The sequence below is a fragment of the Sarcophilus harrisii genome, chromosome 2, assembly GCF_902635505.1.
Source record: "Sarcophilus harrisii chromosome 2, mSarHar1.11, whole genome shotgun sequence".
Classification (NCBI taxonomy): domain Eukaryota; kingdom Metazoa; phylum Chordata; class Mammalia; order Dasyuromorphia; family Dasyuridae; genus Sarcophilus; species Sarcophilus harrisii.
The window spans coordinates 306,734,891-306,754,417 of NC_045427.1; the positions used below are offsets into that span (position 1 = coordinate 306,734,891).

Here is a 19,527-nt window from a genome sequence, read left to right on the forward strand (position 1 = left end):
GAAAACTGAAAGAGGGAACTTCTCTAGACCACCTCGTTTTTTTGATTATAACAACTTTGTAGGTGGTCCATTTTAACACTGGCTCTTCCCTTTAAGAAAAAAAATGCCACTTTTTCTTGCAATAACTCTGTAAGAGTTAATTTTGACTGTGTTGCATTTTACTTAGACCTATAAAATTTATTAGGCATAAGGTTCTGCTGCATACACTAAAACATAGAAAATTTGTTCTTTTCTATAATTCTCATAACGTTTTGGATTACTTTGGGGTAAAAGTAAATTGATTTCTTATCAAAATGTAGCCTAAAGAACTTTAGCCCATTAAAAAGCTTTCCTTTAAGACTGTTTTTGCTGTTTCATCGATCTTTCCTCAAAGGATCATATATTTAGTTTTCCCCATATATTGGTGATTTCAAAGAAAAACAACACTGTCCATCTCTTAAAATCTTTTAATTAAGACTATTTTACTATAAAAGACTTGGGGAGGCAAAAATGTGGTACTTTAGAAAGAAAACTAAAACGATATGGCAACTTAATCCTTTGACTCTAGAGTATTGGATATCAGTGTTAGGTTTTAAAGTAATTACTTGAGTCTTGGTCAGAGTGTCCCAAAACATTACCATCTTTGTGTCAATGCTTAAAGTAACTATTTAAGTGTCTTAAGTCTACTAAAGATATAGTAGAAGAGTTTTCTAATTCTGAGAAATTAGGGAAATTAAGTGGGTCTTTGTTTAAAGAGAGCAAGGCTTTTATCAGTTGCCTCTATATAAATTTCTCAATGATTTTAACCCTTGAGTTGGGATCTAAGCCAGGGTGGAAGTAGTTATCTGGATCTAGGGCAATTTTTTCCCCATTCTTGCTACTCTTAAAGAGTTTAATCTCAGGAGTTTGGGACTATAATAATTGTACATGAAATGATGAAGGAATATTGTATGTCAACATGAGCGTAACCTTTGCTGCTAATCATAATTTTCTTCTGACCTGGTTCCAGAGGTCCTCAAACCTGTGCAATAAGAAAGATTATTTATTATTATTTTGATGTGATCTCCCAGAGCGGGAACTATAAATAAAGCTGTAATTTGATATGAAGTGATAACCAACATTAACAACAGTTGGCTTTCTCTTTAGAAAGATCAGTGCAACTATAGCAAAGTTTAAAGTAATTTATATTTAATTTTAATGTTAATTTTTAAATTCCTAATTTTATTTAAAATGTCAACTGGATATATATAGTTCTCAACTCAAGCTGAAATATGGTGTAAAAAACAGAAATGCTGCCCTTATCTAATGGTTATCAGGAAAAAATATTTATTTGGGCAGCACTGTGATATCTATTTTAATAATAAAAGACTATTTTCCACCAGTCTTCATTTGATTTTGATGAGTCTTTTTTTTCCTACTAACTGCATCTTGCTCACAGCAAGTTACTGGTACCTACTGTCAGTCACTGTCATTACACAGAAACATTCCTTGCACTTAAAACTGTCATCCAAGGGAAAAAACAAAACAAAACTATAATTCTAGTAAAAAGCAAGTTTATTACACTTTGAAAATAATTTATTTAATTACTGAAGGCTTATCTGGTCTATGCCTGGCTTCATTCCTCCAAAGAGTGAACAGGAAGTAGGACATTCATTTGCTTGCAAAAGCCATAATCTGTTCCTGATAGGGAGAAAAACAAAAAAGATATTAAATGACGCTTGTATAACCCTGCAGAAGCTAAAGCTAACAAACTGTGTTGAAACCAAACCTGTAATGTAGCAAAACAAGGAAAGAAGACCAAAAGGTCAATTTGGATTCTCTCCCCAGTTCATTGTTCCAAGTCTTATTTATCCAGGGGACAGAGGGATGTAAAGGCTTTTCGGCCAATTCAGTCTTGACTATGGGTTCCAATAAAAAAGCTTACTACAATGGCAACTATTACCTCTCTTAAGCAGAAGCTAAGTAGTAAAGTGGCGAGAAGAAAACAAGTTCAAATGGGGCCATAGACACTTCCTGGCTGTGTAATGTTGGACAAATCACTTATCCTGTCTGCCTCAGTTTCCTTATCTGTAAAATGGGAATATTACTATGACCTAGTTCCCAGAGTTTATGTGAGAATACAATGGGATATCTGTAAAATATTTTTCAACCCTTAAAACACTATAAAATTTGCTAGCCAATATTCTCCTCCTCTAAAATTTAGCTGATCTTTTATTTGACCTACATAAGACTGAGCAGAAGAAATGGGTACTTTTCATCTCTTCTAATCTATTCCCATTAATAACACAGCATCCTTACCCAATCTAGGAAACTGTTTCCTCCCCACTGTATAAATGAGAAACTGGGTCCAGTTAATCAGTTAAATAATTAGTAAATGAAGATCTAACCACAGACCTTTAGGCAGGTCTGCCTGAGTCCTCACAGAATTAGTTTGTGTGGGGGCGGTAGCACTTCTTACTTTGAGTGGAAGAACAGCATTTGTTGCCTGCAAGCCCCACGTTCTTAGTAGTACCAGAGGAGAAAAAGTGGTAGAATAAAGCCTCTTTAACAAGTCTGTGGCAGCAATAAGAAAAACGTTGTGACGCTGTCTCTCTGTTTCATATTTTGTAAGGTGGCACATGGAACCTAAAAGAGAAAAGAATGACTGGAATGCTCTATACTGTCCCACAGTAAACCCAATTCATACCAGTGGGCCGCCTTCACGAACTCCAGCCCTTTCTTGACATGCCAGAGATGGCTACTCTGAATCTTTACCTAGATCTTTCCCATCAAAAGCTGCTCTACTGAGATGATGGATCAAGCTGGAAATATCCCCAAATCCCATGTTGACTCCTTGCCCTGCTAGGGGATGGACTCTGTGAGCCGCATCTCTAGAAAGAAAGCAGAAAGCAGGGGTTAGCCTCCTATTCACCAAGAAAGAAAGTGTCAAATTCATTCTTTTTATTCTTACCCAATGAGGGCTACTCGGGGTCGGACATACTCAACGGCATGCCCCAAGCCAAGTGGAAACAGTGCTCTGCTTTTTGGTCCCACTTTGGCAACACTTGGGGGCAGTTGTCGGGCTGAAGATTTAGTGGGCTGCAGGAATGTGACAGCATACTGCAGCATAGATCCAGCAGAGTCGATGAAATCTGTGTGATTAGCATCACTCCACTAAATAGCAGCAAAAAGCAAAATAAATACAGGTTGGAATTTGGTCACTGAATAGCAAAGGATTAAAATTCCACCACCACTGGACAAGATATCCAAGTACAGAGGCCAATGCAAAACCTCATAAAGGCCCAAACTGTTCCTTATCCCAAAAGCCACACTTGGAAGATTAAGACAATGAAATGATTCTACACCTAGTACAATAATAACTTCTGAAAGAATAAAAGGAAGGAGCCCTATAAACCATCTTGATATCTATTCCAATTTCTCTTTGCTTCTATTACATGGCACTTCATTGTAAATTGATTTGAAATCATTACTCGGATAAATTCGGAAGTTCACAAATCAGAAAAATATGCCCTCTCATGGCTGATGTGTTCTCGAAAGCTCCTATATGCTCTGAAAAATAATGGGTAGCCAGGATAATCCCTTTACATTTGGGTGATTTAGCCTTGGGGACTCAAGTTACCCAGACAACCAGAGTAATGTTAAAAACTGTCTTAAGAAGGTAGAACCTTATTAAGAGTAGGCTAGTGCTGAACTCTTCTCAGATTTTAGTCCTAATTCAATACATCCAGAGCACTGAACTGATAGCAATCAGCCACTAGAGAAGTTGCCTTGAGGTTTCATTGCTGCCTCTCCACCAAGGGCAGAGACAGAAAATATGTAAATTAAAAGGCTGAAGCCCTGAAGAGAAGTAAAATGATTCATCCACGGCCATAACCCCAGGAGATTACAAAATCATCACTACAATTCAAAGTTCCTTGATTCTACAAAATGTTCTGTCCCCTCTATACTATACCAGCACACACAGAAGAGAAGTGAGGAATTATGGATCCTCTTTTCTCATGGCCAAAATCTGTCTCATTACCAGATATCACTAGAACAAATTAAAAGTCAAAAATCTAAAAACCAGTACTCACAAAGGCAGAATTAATGGCATCCAAAAAATTTTCCTCCTCCATGCTGACCAGTTCTTTTGCATGCTCATGGGACGTAGACCACACCAAGGAGCTCAAGGTATCTGAGAGCTGATTCAAATATAAGAGTTAACTTAAAAGTCTAGGAAGATCAATCGATTCGTGGGGGTTCCCAAGCATAAGTTGGGGAGTCAGGGGAAATATAAACAGGAAAAGGAAAAAAAAGCATTGTCTCTTGCTCATTTCCTGAAGTTTCAGAAAAAGGCTAAGGACAGTATAAGGGAAAGGGAAGTTACAACAAAGGTAAAAGGAGTCAAAATTGTCAAAGATACTGAAGAAATGGAGACTCTTACCGGCAGTAAGGCAATGGGCCCAGAAGGAAGAAATCTTTGCCATGCCACATTGTTCTCAGTGGGCTGATAACAGGAAGTAAAAAGACTTTATGAGAAGGCTTAGTTGTAATACTGCTTAAGTTCAAGCAGTTCCTAAATAGCAGCTCAAAAACGTTACCTCACTTAAGTGCAAAGTAGCCACAACAGCAGACTGATCATAGGGCCAGCACACATTCTGGATTCCAGCAGCACTTCGCACCCCTGAGTTTTGACCATCTGCACCAATCTGCATGGGAACAAGAGCGAACTGAGTCCTTTTCAAGGGTCTCAGGGTTGATCTTGTGCAACGGATCACTCGGAATCCAAGAGTTCCAACAAAGGATCCAATTAATACAAATATATTCAAATAGCCTGCAGGAAGAAACCACAACTCCCAACCCTGGTCGTCTCATCATTTTTCCCCTCTATATTATTTTTCTTGATCTTATCAATTCCAGATGACTCATCTTTCTTTTTTTTCTTTTTTATAGCTTTTTACTTACACAAATATACGCATAGTAATTTTTCAGCATTGACAGTTGCAAATCCTTTTGTTCCAACTTTTTCCCTCCTTCCCCCCCCACCCCTTCCCTCAGATGGCAGGTTGACCAATACATGTTAAATATATTAAAGTACAAGTTAAATACAATATATGTATACATATCCAAACAGTTATTTTGCTGTATAAAAAGTCAGAATTTGAAGTAGTGTATAATTAGGTTGTGAAGGAAATCAAAAATGCAGGCGGACAAAAATAGAGGAATTGCGAATTCTATGTAATGGTTCATAGTCATCTCCCAGTTCTTTCCCTGGGTGTAGCTGGTTCAGTTCATTACTGCTCTATTGGAACTGATTTGGTTCCAGATTACTCATCTTTCAATGCACATCATTTTCAGATTTATTTGAGCAGCCCTATCCTCTATCTTGACTTCATCTCACATCTCAAAACTGCCTGATACACAATTCAAACTTCATGTCTCATAACCAACTTAAAATCAAATTGAACTCATTACCTTTTCCCCAAAATTTGCTCTGCTCTTCCTAACTTCTCTGTTGCTCTCAAGGGCACCACCATACTCCCAGTGCACCAGGGTCCCAACCTAAGTATCACATTGGACTTCTCCCTCTCTCATCCCCCATATCTAATCACTTGTCAATTTCATTTGTACCTCCTAACACACTCCCTACATGTCTCCTCCTTTTCTCTGATGCTGAAAATGCTGTGAAGGCCCTCATCACCCCATTTCTGAACTACTGCAATGGTCTCTGCCCTCAAAAATCTCCCCACTCCAATCCATTGTCCAATGAGCTATCCACTTGGATCCTAAAAGACTTTAGGATCACTGATCCTAAAGATCAGATCAGACCATGTCAGCATTCAATTAACTTCAGAGACAGCCTATTACCTCCAGGATCAAATATAAAGTCCTTTGTTTGGCTTAAGTTTTCAAAACCTGGCCCCTTCCTACCTTTCCAAGCCCTGTACTCCACCTACTTCCTTGTGGAACTAGGCAAAAAAAATTCCCAGCCTTCTGACATTTCCTCTTTAGTTCTAATCCTTGGAAACCCAATTTAATCCACAGTAAGAAGCTTGGAACCAAAAGCACAAAACAAGGAATGGACAAATACAAATCCTAGAGAAAACAAAGTTTTAATTACCAACAATTTGGTCTGGAACTGGCGGCCATCAGCTAAAGTAATCTGAACCCATGGACTGTTTTCTGTATTGCAGAATGGTCCAGGCCAGGTATAGCTGATTACTTTGCTTCTGTAGACAACCTCTACCTGATCTGAGAGAGAGAAAAAAATAACAAACGTCAAACAAAAAAACATCTCAACAAAAGAGTTTCTGCTAGGCACTGGGGATACAAAGACTGAAATAAAGAATCCCTGTCCTGAAAGAGCTTATATTTGACAAGGGGAAAAGATTATATACATAGACAAATAAATACTATTAGAGGAGGAAAACAACACTCTCAAACCATGTGTGTGATCATGAAGATTTGTGGAAAAAACCAGAGAAGAACCACAATTATGAAAAAAGTAATGTCCTAAGATATCAAAATCCTATTTACCTCTTAGCTGTAAGCAGAAAGGATGGAATGCGGGAACATAGGTTTCAATAACATCACAGAAGGCACTGAAACTATGGACCAAGACACACATATGCATGAGAATTGGACAATGATAGCAACACAGGGTCCCAGAAGAGGCAAGAAGCAAGAGCTATTTAAGGAATGAAGTAAGGGGCTAGCATCTGTACCATATGATGGAGCCTGAGGCTAATCTGAGCCAGACCAAGTCTCCTGGTGCCAGAGGAGGCCTGCCCCTGCTGCTGCTGAACACAGCCATCACCAAAAATGGCCACAAAGCTGCCTTCAATTGGGAAGCACCAAATAAAGTTATGGAGAAAAAAACAAGTTGAAGAAAAATTAACCAATGTCAGCAAGAATGAGGAAAACACAGGAAAAAAATGTCTAAGTAGAGAATCCAATAAAAGCTTGGAACATGAACAAAAAGACTTTTAAGGCATTCTCACCCATGAAGTGACTTGATTACAAAATAAAGATGGATCCTAACAGGAAGACTGAGAGATATGAGGCTTGTCCTTTTTAAAGACTAGTGCTGATAAGGTTTTTAGAAAAGATATGGATTAACAACTGACCCCATAAAGGCTATGATCATGGGAAAAAAGATGACTATTGGAAAATTTAATTCACATATAATAGAAAAAAAAAAAAACCAGGAAAATTTTGAGTTGTAAAAGTACTAAATCAAATTACCAATAGATATAAAGATAAGAAAAAAAGAATTTGGATTCACCATATTTTTTAAAAGAAAACCTATTAAGATTTTAAAAAAGAAAGCCCATTAGGTATATCACAGTAAGTTAGAAACTAAGCTAACAGAGTTCCCAGAAAATATCCAATGGCCCTGTATATCCTTGAGGATAACTAAGGAGACTAAAACAGAGAAAAATGAAGAGCAGAAGTGGTGGCAAAGCATTCTGGAGAGCGATTTGGAACTATGCTCAAAAAGTTATCAAACTGTACATACCCTTTGATCCTGGGATTATATCTCAAAGAGATCTTAAAGGAGGGAAAGGGACCTGTATGTGCAACAATGTTTGTAGCAAACTTTGTAGTGTCCAGAAACTGGAAATAGTGGATACCCATCAACTGGAGAATGACTGAATAAATTGTGGTATATAAATATTATGGAATATTATTGTTCTGTAAGAAATGACCAGCGGGAGGATTTCAGAAAGGCCTGGAGAGACTTACATGAACTGATGCTAAGTGAAATGAGCAGGACCAGGAGATCATCATATACTTCAAAAGCAATACTATGTGATGATCAATTCTGATAGACGTGGCCCTCTTCAACAATGTGATGAACGAATTCAGTTCCAATAGAGTAGTAATGAACTGAATCAGCTGCACCCAGCGAAAGGACTCTGGGAGATGACTATGAACCACTACATAGAATTCCCAATCCTATTTTTGTCTGCCTGCATTTTTGATTTCCTTCACAGGTTAATTGTACAGTATTTGAAGTCTGATTCTTTTTGTACAGCAAAATAACTGTATGGACACATGTAGATATATTGTATTTAAAATACTTTAACATATTTTACATGTATTGGTCAACCTGCCATCTGGGGGAGAGGATGGGGGGAAGGAGGGGAAAAGCTGGAACAAAAGGTTTTGGAATTATCAATTCTGAAAAATTATCCATGCATATATCTTGCAATTAAAAATCTATAATAAAATAAATAAAATTGTTCAACTACAAAAAAAAAAAAAAAAAAAAAAAAAAAAAAAAGTAGTGCCAAAGGCCTTACTCTGACAATCCCAACCAGAAAGCACTGCTATGCTCATTTTTCACAGAGATTGCACACAATTTATTTTACATACCACAGACTAGTGGTGTCAGGAAATGCCAAATGGCATCATGATGTCAAAGTCAAATAGAAAAGAGGATCATTAAATCAAATATATAAAGATACCTCCAGATCACATAATGACTAGAAACAACATTTGCTTCTCTATGTATATGCTGTTTTATATTATACACATGAGTATACATATGTATGTAGGTACACATGTATTGCATGGTTAACTGTCATCCAAGCAGTGTGAGTATCCATGTTCCTGGTCAACAAGTACTTCAAAGGAGAGAATAGTCCAGGGAGTCAAGATACAGTACAACAGGTATGACCTGGACCAGAGGGAGGTCATCACTCAACTGATGATGTATGTCCAACCCTTGGTGGGGTTTGGGCAATGGGAATCTGAGATGCAGAGAATGTTCTTAGTGGGTCCTTGGCCAATCCACCCAAAGTCTGGGTAATATGCAAAATAAACCAAAGATACTAATACAAAAAGGCACATATAACCACAAAAGTATCACCAAGAATTGGTGGGAATCATGACAATATTGTAGGTTCTGGAAGAGTTAACTAAAAAGACCAGTCTACATTCAGCAGGAAATCTTTAACCAACACAAATGTTAAGGACACATGTAAACAGATGCAAGCAAAGTGAAGTAATGGAAGATGAATAGAAAAACATGACACCATCCCAGAAGATCAACGTCAAGAGAAATGAAGCACAGGAAGGAAAGCACTAAAGGTTTCCGTTTTGTTTTCGTTCAGTAATTAAAGAAAAGAGGAGGATTAGAGCAGAGAAAGAACAGCTTCTGGCAGGACATGAGATAAAGTTCAATTGTACAGAATGAAGAACATACAACTACTCAAATCTTATTTTGCTGCTTTTTTGTTCTGCTAATGAAAATAATCTCTAGGATAAGTTAAAAATATTAGGCTTTGATATCCAACATATATAAGGAGAAAGTAAGAAAGCAGTTAGCTGTTCCAGCTAAGTTCAAATTCTCAAGTCCAATAAGGGTATGTAAAGAACTGTCATAGTGAGTCATTGAACCACAGTCTCAGATATTTAAAAGATCACATAAAATGGAAGGGCTGAAGGACTAAAGAACAGGAAATATTTTGTGGATTTCTCATAAAAGGAAGAGAGTAGACACTGTAAATTCTAGGGCCAGAACTTAACTTTGATTTATGGCAAGATCCTAGGATGTATTATTAAAGGAATTGACTAAACATTGAAAAAAAGTGATCAGTATGAAAGATGTGTAACCCTGGAAAAGTCATTTGACTTCTCTGAACCCCAGTTTTCTCATCCATAAAACAAGCATAAAGAACCTTTTTTCATAAGGTTGTTGCAAGCATCAAAGGAAGTTATGGATGTTAGAATGAGTCACTAACAACAAAGTGTTACAGAAACCTGGGCCAGAATTCTTACGAGAATTCCACAGATCCATTTTACTTCAATTTTAGCAAAATATCTGGCAACGCTATTCTTGCAGATAAAATAGAGAGATATGGACTAGAGAGCAGAATAGTAAAACAGATTCAAAACTGGGTGAATGGCTAGACCTAAAGAGTAGTTTTTTAAGTGGTTCCATTTCAAGTGCCTCAAGGATCTATCCTTGGTCCTTCTGCCGTTTTTATGTTTTTATTAACTTGAATAAAGGAATATATGGCATAATTACCAAAGCAGCAGATCATACAAATTTAAAAGTGACACTAATGTGCTGTTGGTGAAGTTCTAAACCAATCCTATCATTTAGGAGAGCAATTCAGAACTCTGTCGAAAAGGCTATAAAATTGTGCCTACCCTTTGATCCAGCAATATCACTGTTAAGTTCGTATCCTAAAAATATCCCCAAAAAGGGGAAAGGTCATATTTATACAAAAATATTCATACCAGCACTTTTTATCATGACAAAGAATTGGAAATCAAAGGGATATTCATCAATTGGGAAATGGTTATTTATATCCATATACCCATGTGGTAACGGAATATTGTAACAGAGTATTATTGTGGTGTAAGAAATGACAAGCAGAATGATTTCAGAAAAACCTGAAAAAATCTACATGAACTGATGTAAAATGAAGCGAACAGAACCAAGAGAGCATTGTACATAGTAACAGCAACATTGCTCAATGAAGAAAGGTGAACAATTTAACTATTCTCAGCAAAACATTGATCTAAGATAATCCCAAAGGACTAATGATGAAGCATACTACCTACCTCCAGAGAAAGAACTGATAGACTGAATATAAATAAGCATGCTACCTTTTCACTTTCTTTCAAGTCTTCTAGTACAAGATGTCTAATATAGAAATGTTTGCATAACTGCACATGTATAATTTATATCTAATTGCATACTATCTCAGGAAGGGGAAAGGGGAAAAAATATTTTTAAAAAATTAGAAGTGAAAGTTAAGTCAAGAAGTACTTATTAAGTATTCACAATATGCTCACTATATGCGTATTTTTGCAAACCTCTGGGCATACAAAAAAAGAGCAAAAATGTCCCTATTCAATTTTAATGAGGGAGTTAGCCTGTAAATAACCATATAAGATACAGCAGCAACTATATCTTAGACACCTCAAACTGGATAACTTATAGTCACTCACCATCAAGAAAGTGGGACTGACAGCCAGGGAAGTTTTAAATCATAGGTAAGCAGGACAGCATTCTAGGCCTAGAGGAGAGTCAAGTGAATGCACATGACTGGGAAACAGGTTCTCTGCTCTGGGTAAGAAACAGCAAGAAAGGCCAGTAAAAAGCGAACAAACATCAGGCATAAACACATGAAGGTATTCTCCACCTGATCACTAAAGAAAAACGGTGTCAGTCTGTCCAATCCTTGTAGGCACAGAAGAAGCTGACAAAAGGGGACCTGCCCATTTTAAGAGAGGGCTGAGATGGCTGTGTGGTCCAACCCCAAGAGAAACTGAAAAAGCAGTCAAAAAGTGAGCAAGAGAAGAATATGAAAGAGACTGAAATTATCAGGGATCTCAGAAAGAAAGAAAACTCAATCAAAGACCCCGAGTGTGAGCAGAAAAACATCATTAATGACAAAAAGGAATATAACCTCCAAATCAGCTAAATGAGTTCAGACATCTATAAATAAATATGGCGAGACAAAAGAAAATCAATCAACTCCTGATGTACCAGAGTACCCTGTGCATTCCCAAGAAAGCATGGGATTGCAGCAAGATATTCCTGAATAGTTTAAAAGAAAAATAAGAATTGTAAAAGAAGAACTTATGGCCTTCAGGCAAAAATAATTGGCAGACTAGAAAACGTGAATCCAAGTAGCAAGAATTACTAAAGAAATAAAAGAAACAATAACTGAGTGAGAATGCAAATGTGCAAAGGATGACTGCAAAAGTGCTTCCATAAGATAATAAGGTCCAGTACAAAGGTGATAACTATGGAAATGGAGCAAAGGGAACATATACACAAGATGTTGTGAAGATAAGATCAGCTGGCAAATAGAATATAAAAAGGGAGGAGTCAAAGAAGACATTTCAATGGTAAGCTCGTGTGACTAGAAGGATGGTGATGCCCTCAGCACTAATACAAAGGTTGAGAAAATGAGAAGGTTGAGAAGGACAATAATTAAGTTCCGTTTCAGACAAGTTGAGTTTGAGATAGCTTTGAGACACTCAACCAGAGTTAGACAAAAAGTACTTTTTGTTAACAGGAAGTCCTTTTCCACCAAGTGTCAGGGCAGTAACAGACAGTTTACCTTCTAAAAGACATAAGAAAATCTGAAAGAAACTAGCTTCTTACCAGGGATGGCATCTAATTGTTTGGTGAGAGCAGACATAATGACATCATTCTCCACTATATATCCCATATCATCTAAATCATCTTTATCAAATATTATTAGAGCTTCTGAGCAAGCATCCCAAACCTAGAAAGGCAAATGGAAAATGTTTACCAAAAGGCAAATCCATGGAAAAAATGCTAATAAAAATTAAGTTTTGCCCTCTAAACAGAAAATGCCAAGTCTAGTTTTTCCCTCAGTTCCAAATATTCATCTCCATATACCAACTCTTAAAAAAATCTTTCCTTAGTTAGTAAATATGTAAGGAGCTGAGAATCCCCATAGAAATGCTAATTTTTGTGAGAGTAAACCACTGAAAAGAGTGCTAGATTAAATCAGAAAGAGCTATATTCCTATTTCTAGCATGCTCCAGCTGTGTAGGCACTGCTAAGTCATATTATCTGTCTCTCTTTCTCTCTCTCTCTAAACCTTATTTCCTCACCTGTAAAATAAGGATCTTGTCTGTAGTGCCCATATCACAGGTCTGTTGGGAGGATCAAATGAAATAACATATGCAAAGCACTTTGCAAACCTTAAAGCTGATTATTATTAACAGAAGAATAATTAATAACTATTGCTAAGTTTTGTACAGTTGCAGTTGACTTCTCCGTGACCCAATTTAGGATTTTCTTGGCAGAGATATTGGAGTGGCTTGCCATTTCCTTCTCCGGCTCATTTTATGGATGAGAAAACAGAGGCAAACAGGTAAGTGATTTGTCCAGGGTCTCACAGCTAACAGATGTCTGAGGCCAGATTTGAACTTAAGAAGATGAGTCTCCCTGACTCTAGGCTCACGCTCCATTTGCTGCATCTTAGATGCTCAATTAAAAGCTCATATTTATATAATCTAGGAAGGAAACAAAACTAGTTTATAGTCCATTTGTTCCTCAATATACTAACACCATGAAAGACATTTAGCCAGCTCACAGAGGCAGTGACTGAGGCACCTGCATCCGTCGAAAAGGTTTGTATCTCATGTTGCAGATGTGATCCCAGGCACCAAAACCTAGAAAAGAAAGGAGAATATGAAGAACAGAGATAATCAATAACCAAATCTCATTCTCCTTTTAATCTGCCCCCTTTCCTTCTTATTACCCATAGACATTTTTTGCCTTTCTTCCATCCTTTCTTGCCAATTGGATGGAATGTTTTTACAATTACTATCCCTCACATATTCAACCCTTGAAAAATATAAAAATAATCTTTTGGGAGCTAACTATCCTGCTAGTTTCAGAATAAAAGGCATTTTAAAAATGCTATTTATAGAATAAATTGCTGAAGAAGAAGAAAAAATTCAATTTGTTCATCTTTCTTCACCATCTTCTTCCAACTATAAAAGATCATTTTATTTATGTTCCTTAGCACAGTGCCTGGTTAGTATAGTAAAGATTTAATAAAAGTTTACTAATTAATTGATTCCTTTGAGGCATCAGATATATAATTTGTTAATTTCATCTATGTGTTTTAGCCTTACATTTCAGAGTCTGAACAATAGATTATTTTTATCTATTTGTTTTTTCCTAACATCTTTTGAATAATCACCAGTATTACTAACGAAGCCTTCTAATGTTTCAAGATTTCATCCCAAAAGAAGAGTCTGGAGTAAATCACAATCCTCAAGGAATCCCCCTTTTATCTGGATCCTGCATAAGCCACTCTCCACAATATCCTTATCAAAAAAATATCTCTCTCTTTTTATGCCCTGCTTGTTATTCACAATGGAGCTTCTCTGTTCAACAAACTCCAAAGAACCAGAGTTACATATGACCCAAAGATCATCATAAAGACAAAAGAACATTGTGGGAAGGCTATAACACATTTCCAATGATGTGCAATAAATGGCATAAGGTTCATCATTCCCAAAATGTATGATTAGAAAAGTAAATAGGCCAGCTGTGTAGTGAAAGGGAAGAATAACAAATGGATTCCCAAGTATTGTATTAGTACTCACAAAATGTAAAAAGATTTAGAAGGCCTTTAGCACACTGGCTTGAATGTCTATGGGGAATCTATGGAAGGACAAGGGAATCAGTAGACTGTTTCTGTTATTCAGTTGTGGTGTTCTCTTCTTTAAAATATAATGGTTCTCTCTGGGAGCAGGTTTCTTGGGGAGATTTTCTGGAGGCAGCCTTAGCTTCAGTTCAGAGTAATAATCACTCCAAATACAGCCAGTTGATAAAATCCAAATGTTTATTTCTTCAAGAGATCTTGCAGCTTTGTCCTTTGCTTCTGCCTCTGCTTTCTTCAGCCTCCAGCCAGCACAAAGGTGGAAGATGGAATGAATCTGACTCCACCTCTGAGAGTGGGCTTGTGGGCTTCCTCCCAGAGTGCTCTATCAGCTTCAGTTTCTCTTCTTCCAAATATCTCCAGCCAGCACCAAGGTGAAAGTTGGAATGAATCTGGCTTGCCTCCGAGAGAGGGCTTCTGGCTCTCCCAGAGTGCTCCTCTCTGTCTCCTTGGCAATGTTCAGAACTGACTGAGCATCCTCAGCTTCTTGTATATGATTTCTTAAAGGCTGACTCCTCCTCTGAGGGAAAGGAGGTGTGAATTCACAAAATTACAAAGTTAACTTTGTGAATCTCCCATACTTGTGAACTCCAATGAGTACTTAAATACATTAGTGAGTTACAGAATTTGCTAAGTACCATGCTAAATTAGGCAACTGACATCACTTTGTAAGGATTTGCTCTAAGGTGTGAACCAATAAGCATTGTATTAATTCCACTGAGTTAACGCTAGGATTCTAACATCTCCCTTGAGTTATTATCTTGTTTCAAGTTATGGCTCATAATATCCAGTGAAGACAGGAATGCCCATAGTGAAATCAGTCACTGAAATAGAGACCTATATACACACATATACTCTGATCCTCGTCTTTCCTCTCTCTTTCTCTCATAAACATAAACACATAAACCCATAACCTATCAAAGGAATTGTCAAAGAGGAGCTGAATTAGGATTTTGCCAATGACACTGACACCGTAATTACATCACAATTTTTTTAGTACTATCCATTCAGAACAAGATAAATAAGCAATAAAATCTATTTGATAATCCCAATTAAGGGCCTCGGCGCTGAAAAAATGAGTTCATCACAACGGAAAAATATTAAAAGCCTTTTGTACTCACTGCTAAGGAGAGTCGCTGAGCCTGGGGTGATGGAACTGACCCTGTTGCTGTAAGTTTCTGGCAACTTCGTCGCAACTTTGTTTGGACCTGCTTCTAGTAACAGGATTTTCTTGTCACGAAAATGAATGTTGTGGCCTAAAAAAAGCCAACATTTTATTTCACGTAAAGGATTAGACAACAGTCATCACTGATTTTTATGCAGAAGTCAGATGATGAAATGAATCATTACATATATAAAATATATGTATAAAAAATAGTACCACTGGCCTATCGCAATTAATAATTGGCACTTGCATTTCAACCAATTTAACTGTTGAGGTCTAGATTTGGGGAACCTAAATGAAATAAGAGTTTAATTGAGGTCTAGTGGCAGGTTTGGGATACAGGGAGTCAAACAAGAGCTCCCCTGCAACCCCCTTGGATTCTGCACAAGGATACAGGGGTAAATGAGGTCTGTGAGTCCTCAATAAAGGCATTTATTGGCCCGAAAGCTAGACTGATAAAAGAGGTTTATTATTGGGTTTGGAAGTAAGGAGAAAGGTGAAGGTAGAGATAAGGAGGGCACCATGGTAGCATGTTTGGAATCTTGACAAAGGAGTTCCAGTGTCTCCCTTTTATAATGGAAGATTTACCTCAAGGGGCTTTTGGGCGTAGCCCCAAAGTTGGCTTAGATATGGATGGGGCAGGAATAGGTCCGGATCTTCTATAGGAATTCAAAGGGACCAGGATTTGTGAGTTAAAGGGTAATTACATTAACGGGAGGGGGGGGGGGGAGAGGTTGGGAATCAAAGATAGGAATCTTTCCCACCTCATAACCACCCAGCCCACAATTGTAAAGAATCCTCCAAGTCAGAAAATATCTTTTTTCCTAGTCTTCAAAGAAAACAACAGGAAATTTAATTTAGCAAAGGGAATGTATTAAGAAAGGAAAAAAAGAAAAACTACTGAGACATCAGATACTACAAGTTCTCAGAGAATTATTACCACTTTTTATATTTAAGAATCAGGTTACTAAGAAATATTCAGTATTTGTTCACCAGGGACAAGAATCAGAAATAGAGCAAATGATAGCTGTAATCTGAGAAAAAGAAAGAGAACAAAACAAAACAAGGGAATCAAGACCAAAACATTAACAACTGAAATTTTTATTTAAAGTCTGAAATTCTTTCAAAAGCAGGATTTATTTTCCCCTAAAGCACTTTAATACTGACAAGTCACAGGAGTTAGAGAGCTTTGGAATCAGAAAGATCCTAATTCAAACTCTGCCTCTGATGTTTGGTGACCCTAGGCATATCTCTAAGATTATGATCCAGAAATTATATATATGTAGGCATATTTTCAAGCTAGGAGCTGTTAACATTGATGAAATCAGAGGTCTGACCCAAAAAGCCCCAACACAACCACTAAGAAGGGAATTTTCCATTCCATGAGGCAATTAAGGACACAAAAGTGCTGAGAGGAATTTCTTTTAATACTTTTATGGGTTGACTTCCCTATGAGCAAACAGGCCTATCTCTAGTAAATAAGGCTTAGGAGCTATCCTAAGCTATGTCCAGGCTCCTTTCCTCTTCAGCCTCATGATGTATAATAACTGACCTGTTATCTTATTTCAGGATAGTGGAAGGCAAAAGACAATAAGTCTCAGAACAAAAGCAATCACTGTTACAAGCATTTCCCAAACTGTTCAAAACAATATGAATTGGAGTTCTGTTAAAAAAAAAGTTCAATACTATATTTCTCTAACATACTAAGTATGAAATAAAACAGTGTACCAAAATGTACATTAGAAACAAATGATGAATGTAACAAAAAATATTATTCCTGATCATTTTCACTATGAAAAGCAGAAGCATTTTTAGTACTTTCCTCCAAATTTTCCCTAATACCACTTTATCTCGGATAATTTCATATATCTAGAACCTGCAAGCCAGAATTTATGAATTCTGGCAACATTTTTCAAGCCCAAGTGCTCTGTCTCTAAATTAGTTTGGAAATCTAGAACTTAGAGGATAGTTAATAGCTATACTTACATAGTGTTTACTATGGGCCAAGCACAATGTTAAATCTTTTATAAGTAGTATCTCATTTAATCCTTACAACAACCCCAGTAGTTAGGAATTATTGTAAAAAAAGGAAATTGAAGCAGGGATTAAATGACTTCCCTTAAGGGCACAAAACTAGCATCTGAATTTGAATTCCAAGTCTTTCCTACTCCAAGCCCAACAGATCCCAGACCTCAGGATCATTCTCCACTCCACACATGAGTCTTCATATGGACCTCCGCTCTAAAGTTTCTCTCCATTTCAATCCAGAGTCCAACCCACTGCCTAAGTGTTGCAAAATGTGATCAGACCATTCTGACACTGGTCCACCTCCACTAAGTTAACTACAGTGGCTCCAGGTTTATTTCTTAGAGGACTTACTGAAGTGTTTAGGTCTGATTGTCAACTCCCCCTACTCAATCAACTACAGTTTACCTATTGTTCCAAGTTCAAATACAAAAGGCACTGTGGGGCAATCAAAGTCTTGCATAACCTAACCCTTTCCTATCTTTCCAATCATTTTATACTTCATTGCCCAACATATGTTCTTAGATCCAGTGAAACTGGTCTCCTGGTCTTTCTCTACTGTCCCTAATACCTGGAAGGTTCTCCCTCCTCAATTTTACTGACTTCCTCAGTTTCCTTTAAGTCTCAATTTCCCATCTTTTACAAGAAATCTAGTCCAACCCCTCTTAATTCTAAAGCCTTCCCTTTATTAGTTATTTCCAATTTATTCTGCATACAGCTTGCTTTATATGTATGTTTGTGTGTTGTCTCCATCATTAAATTCTAAACTCCTTTAGGCAGAGGCTCTTTTGGAATGCCCAGCATTTACTTGATGAGGACAATACAGCCTCGTCCAGAAGAGCATCTGCATTCCCTGGGAAAGACTCTCTTCCCAAACATTAAGCACCTTTTGGATGCAAAATCTACATTCCCTGGGAAACTTTTCCCACGCCCTATGTCAAGTATGTTCCTTTCTGATGCAAAACCCAAATTGTCTTGTTTCTGTATCTAAGTAATGTCTCTTTGCAATTCTCTGATATTGCCCACCAAGAGAACATCTGGGTGTCTTTCTCTCTTTAATAAAGTGCCTTTTCTTATCACAGCCTTTTGTGTAGCGTTTCTCGCAGCGAACCCGCCCTAACTTGGCGTTTTGGAGAACTAGGAGACCAACCCATACTCCTGCCACGATCTCATCAGGTTTTTAAGAAATGCTCATTGATTGGATAATTGGAACTAGATATAATGGCATAAGAGAAAGTATGCTGGATTCTCAAACAAAGGTCCTATGTTCAAGCCCCAGCTGTGCCACTTAACTGTATGTCTGACCACAAATAAAGGCCGAGGCTGAATTTCTTCATATATAAAACGATCTCTAACCAAACCATTACAAGCCTAAGGTCTGTTGCAGCTCAAAATCACAAGTAGGAAATAGAAAGGACTCCCAGGCAACGCACGGGAGTTACTTCATCACGCACAGCGTGATGAAGGCGCAGCGCAGATGATGCGGTGGAAAGAATAGTAACTGGGAGTCCGGAAAGCTCGCTCTGAGTCTCTTCTCGACACATCAAGTCTCTTGGGCAGATCGCACTGCACCTTCTCTTTTCCAGAAAGAGAAAAAAAGGAAGTAGATCTGGATTCTAATACTACCTCGTGGATCTGAGCCTGTCGCTCAATTCCCGTTTTCTAATTTGTAAAAGGGAACGCCCCGTTAGCTGCAAGGCTCAAAAGGGATGACGTACGGGGGGGGGGGGGGGGGGGGGGGGAGAACGCAAAGCTTTAAAAGCCAAGCCTCGCTGAGCCCTCAAAGGCGTTCCGGGGTCCCTGCCCCCTCCGCCCCCACTCCGCGCGAATCTTACCCAAGGCACAGGCCATGGCGGTCCCGACCATCCCCCCGCCGGCCACCACCACATCGTAGACTGCCTGCTCCGTCCCCATCGAGCCGCTCAGCCATCTCAGCCCCGGCAGCCGCGGGCCTCCCAAGGTGGCTCCAGGGACAACCAGAAAACGGGTCAAACGACAGCAGGCTGCCATTGCTGAGAGGAAAACAACTGGTCACGCCCCCTCCGCCATCCCAGAATGCTTCCGGGGAAACCACCCACCAATTACCAAGCTGCTTCCCCTAATCTAACTCGTCCAACTCAGCCACAGAAAGAAAGAAGAGAATTTGTCCCTTCGCTCAACCAATCAAAAAGCAGCTCCTGGATTGGTCATTGGATGATACTA

General features: G+C 38.1%; 1 protein-coding gene across 1 annotated transcript; it reads right to left on the reverse strand.

Annotated features, from left to right (window-relative positions):
* Positions 1–1,515: 1,515 nt before the first annotated feature.
* On the reverse strand, positions 1,516–19,432 carry COQ6 (coenzyme Q6, monooxygenase). Its single transcript, XM_003756258.4, has 12 exons — positions 19,161–19,432; positions 15,257–15,391; positions 13,076–13,134; positions 12,092–12,215; positions 6,080–6,210; positions 4,560–4,667; positions 4,403–4,465; positions 4,053–4,160; positions 2,930–3,132; positions 2,734–2,849; positions 2,438–2,604; positions 1,516–1,659 (listed from the first exon to the last, which is right to left on the reverse strand). The coding sequence occupies exons 1-12, from the start codon at positions 19,333–19,335 to the stop codon at positions 1,630–1,632; spliced, it is 1,419 nt and encodes a 472-aa protein (XP_003756306.1). The 5' UTR covers positions 19,336–19,432; the 3' UTR covers positions 1,516–1,629.
* Between the last annotated feature and the right edge of the window lie 95 nt (positions 19,433–19,527).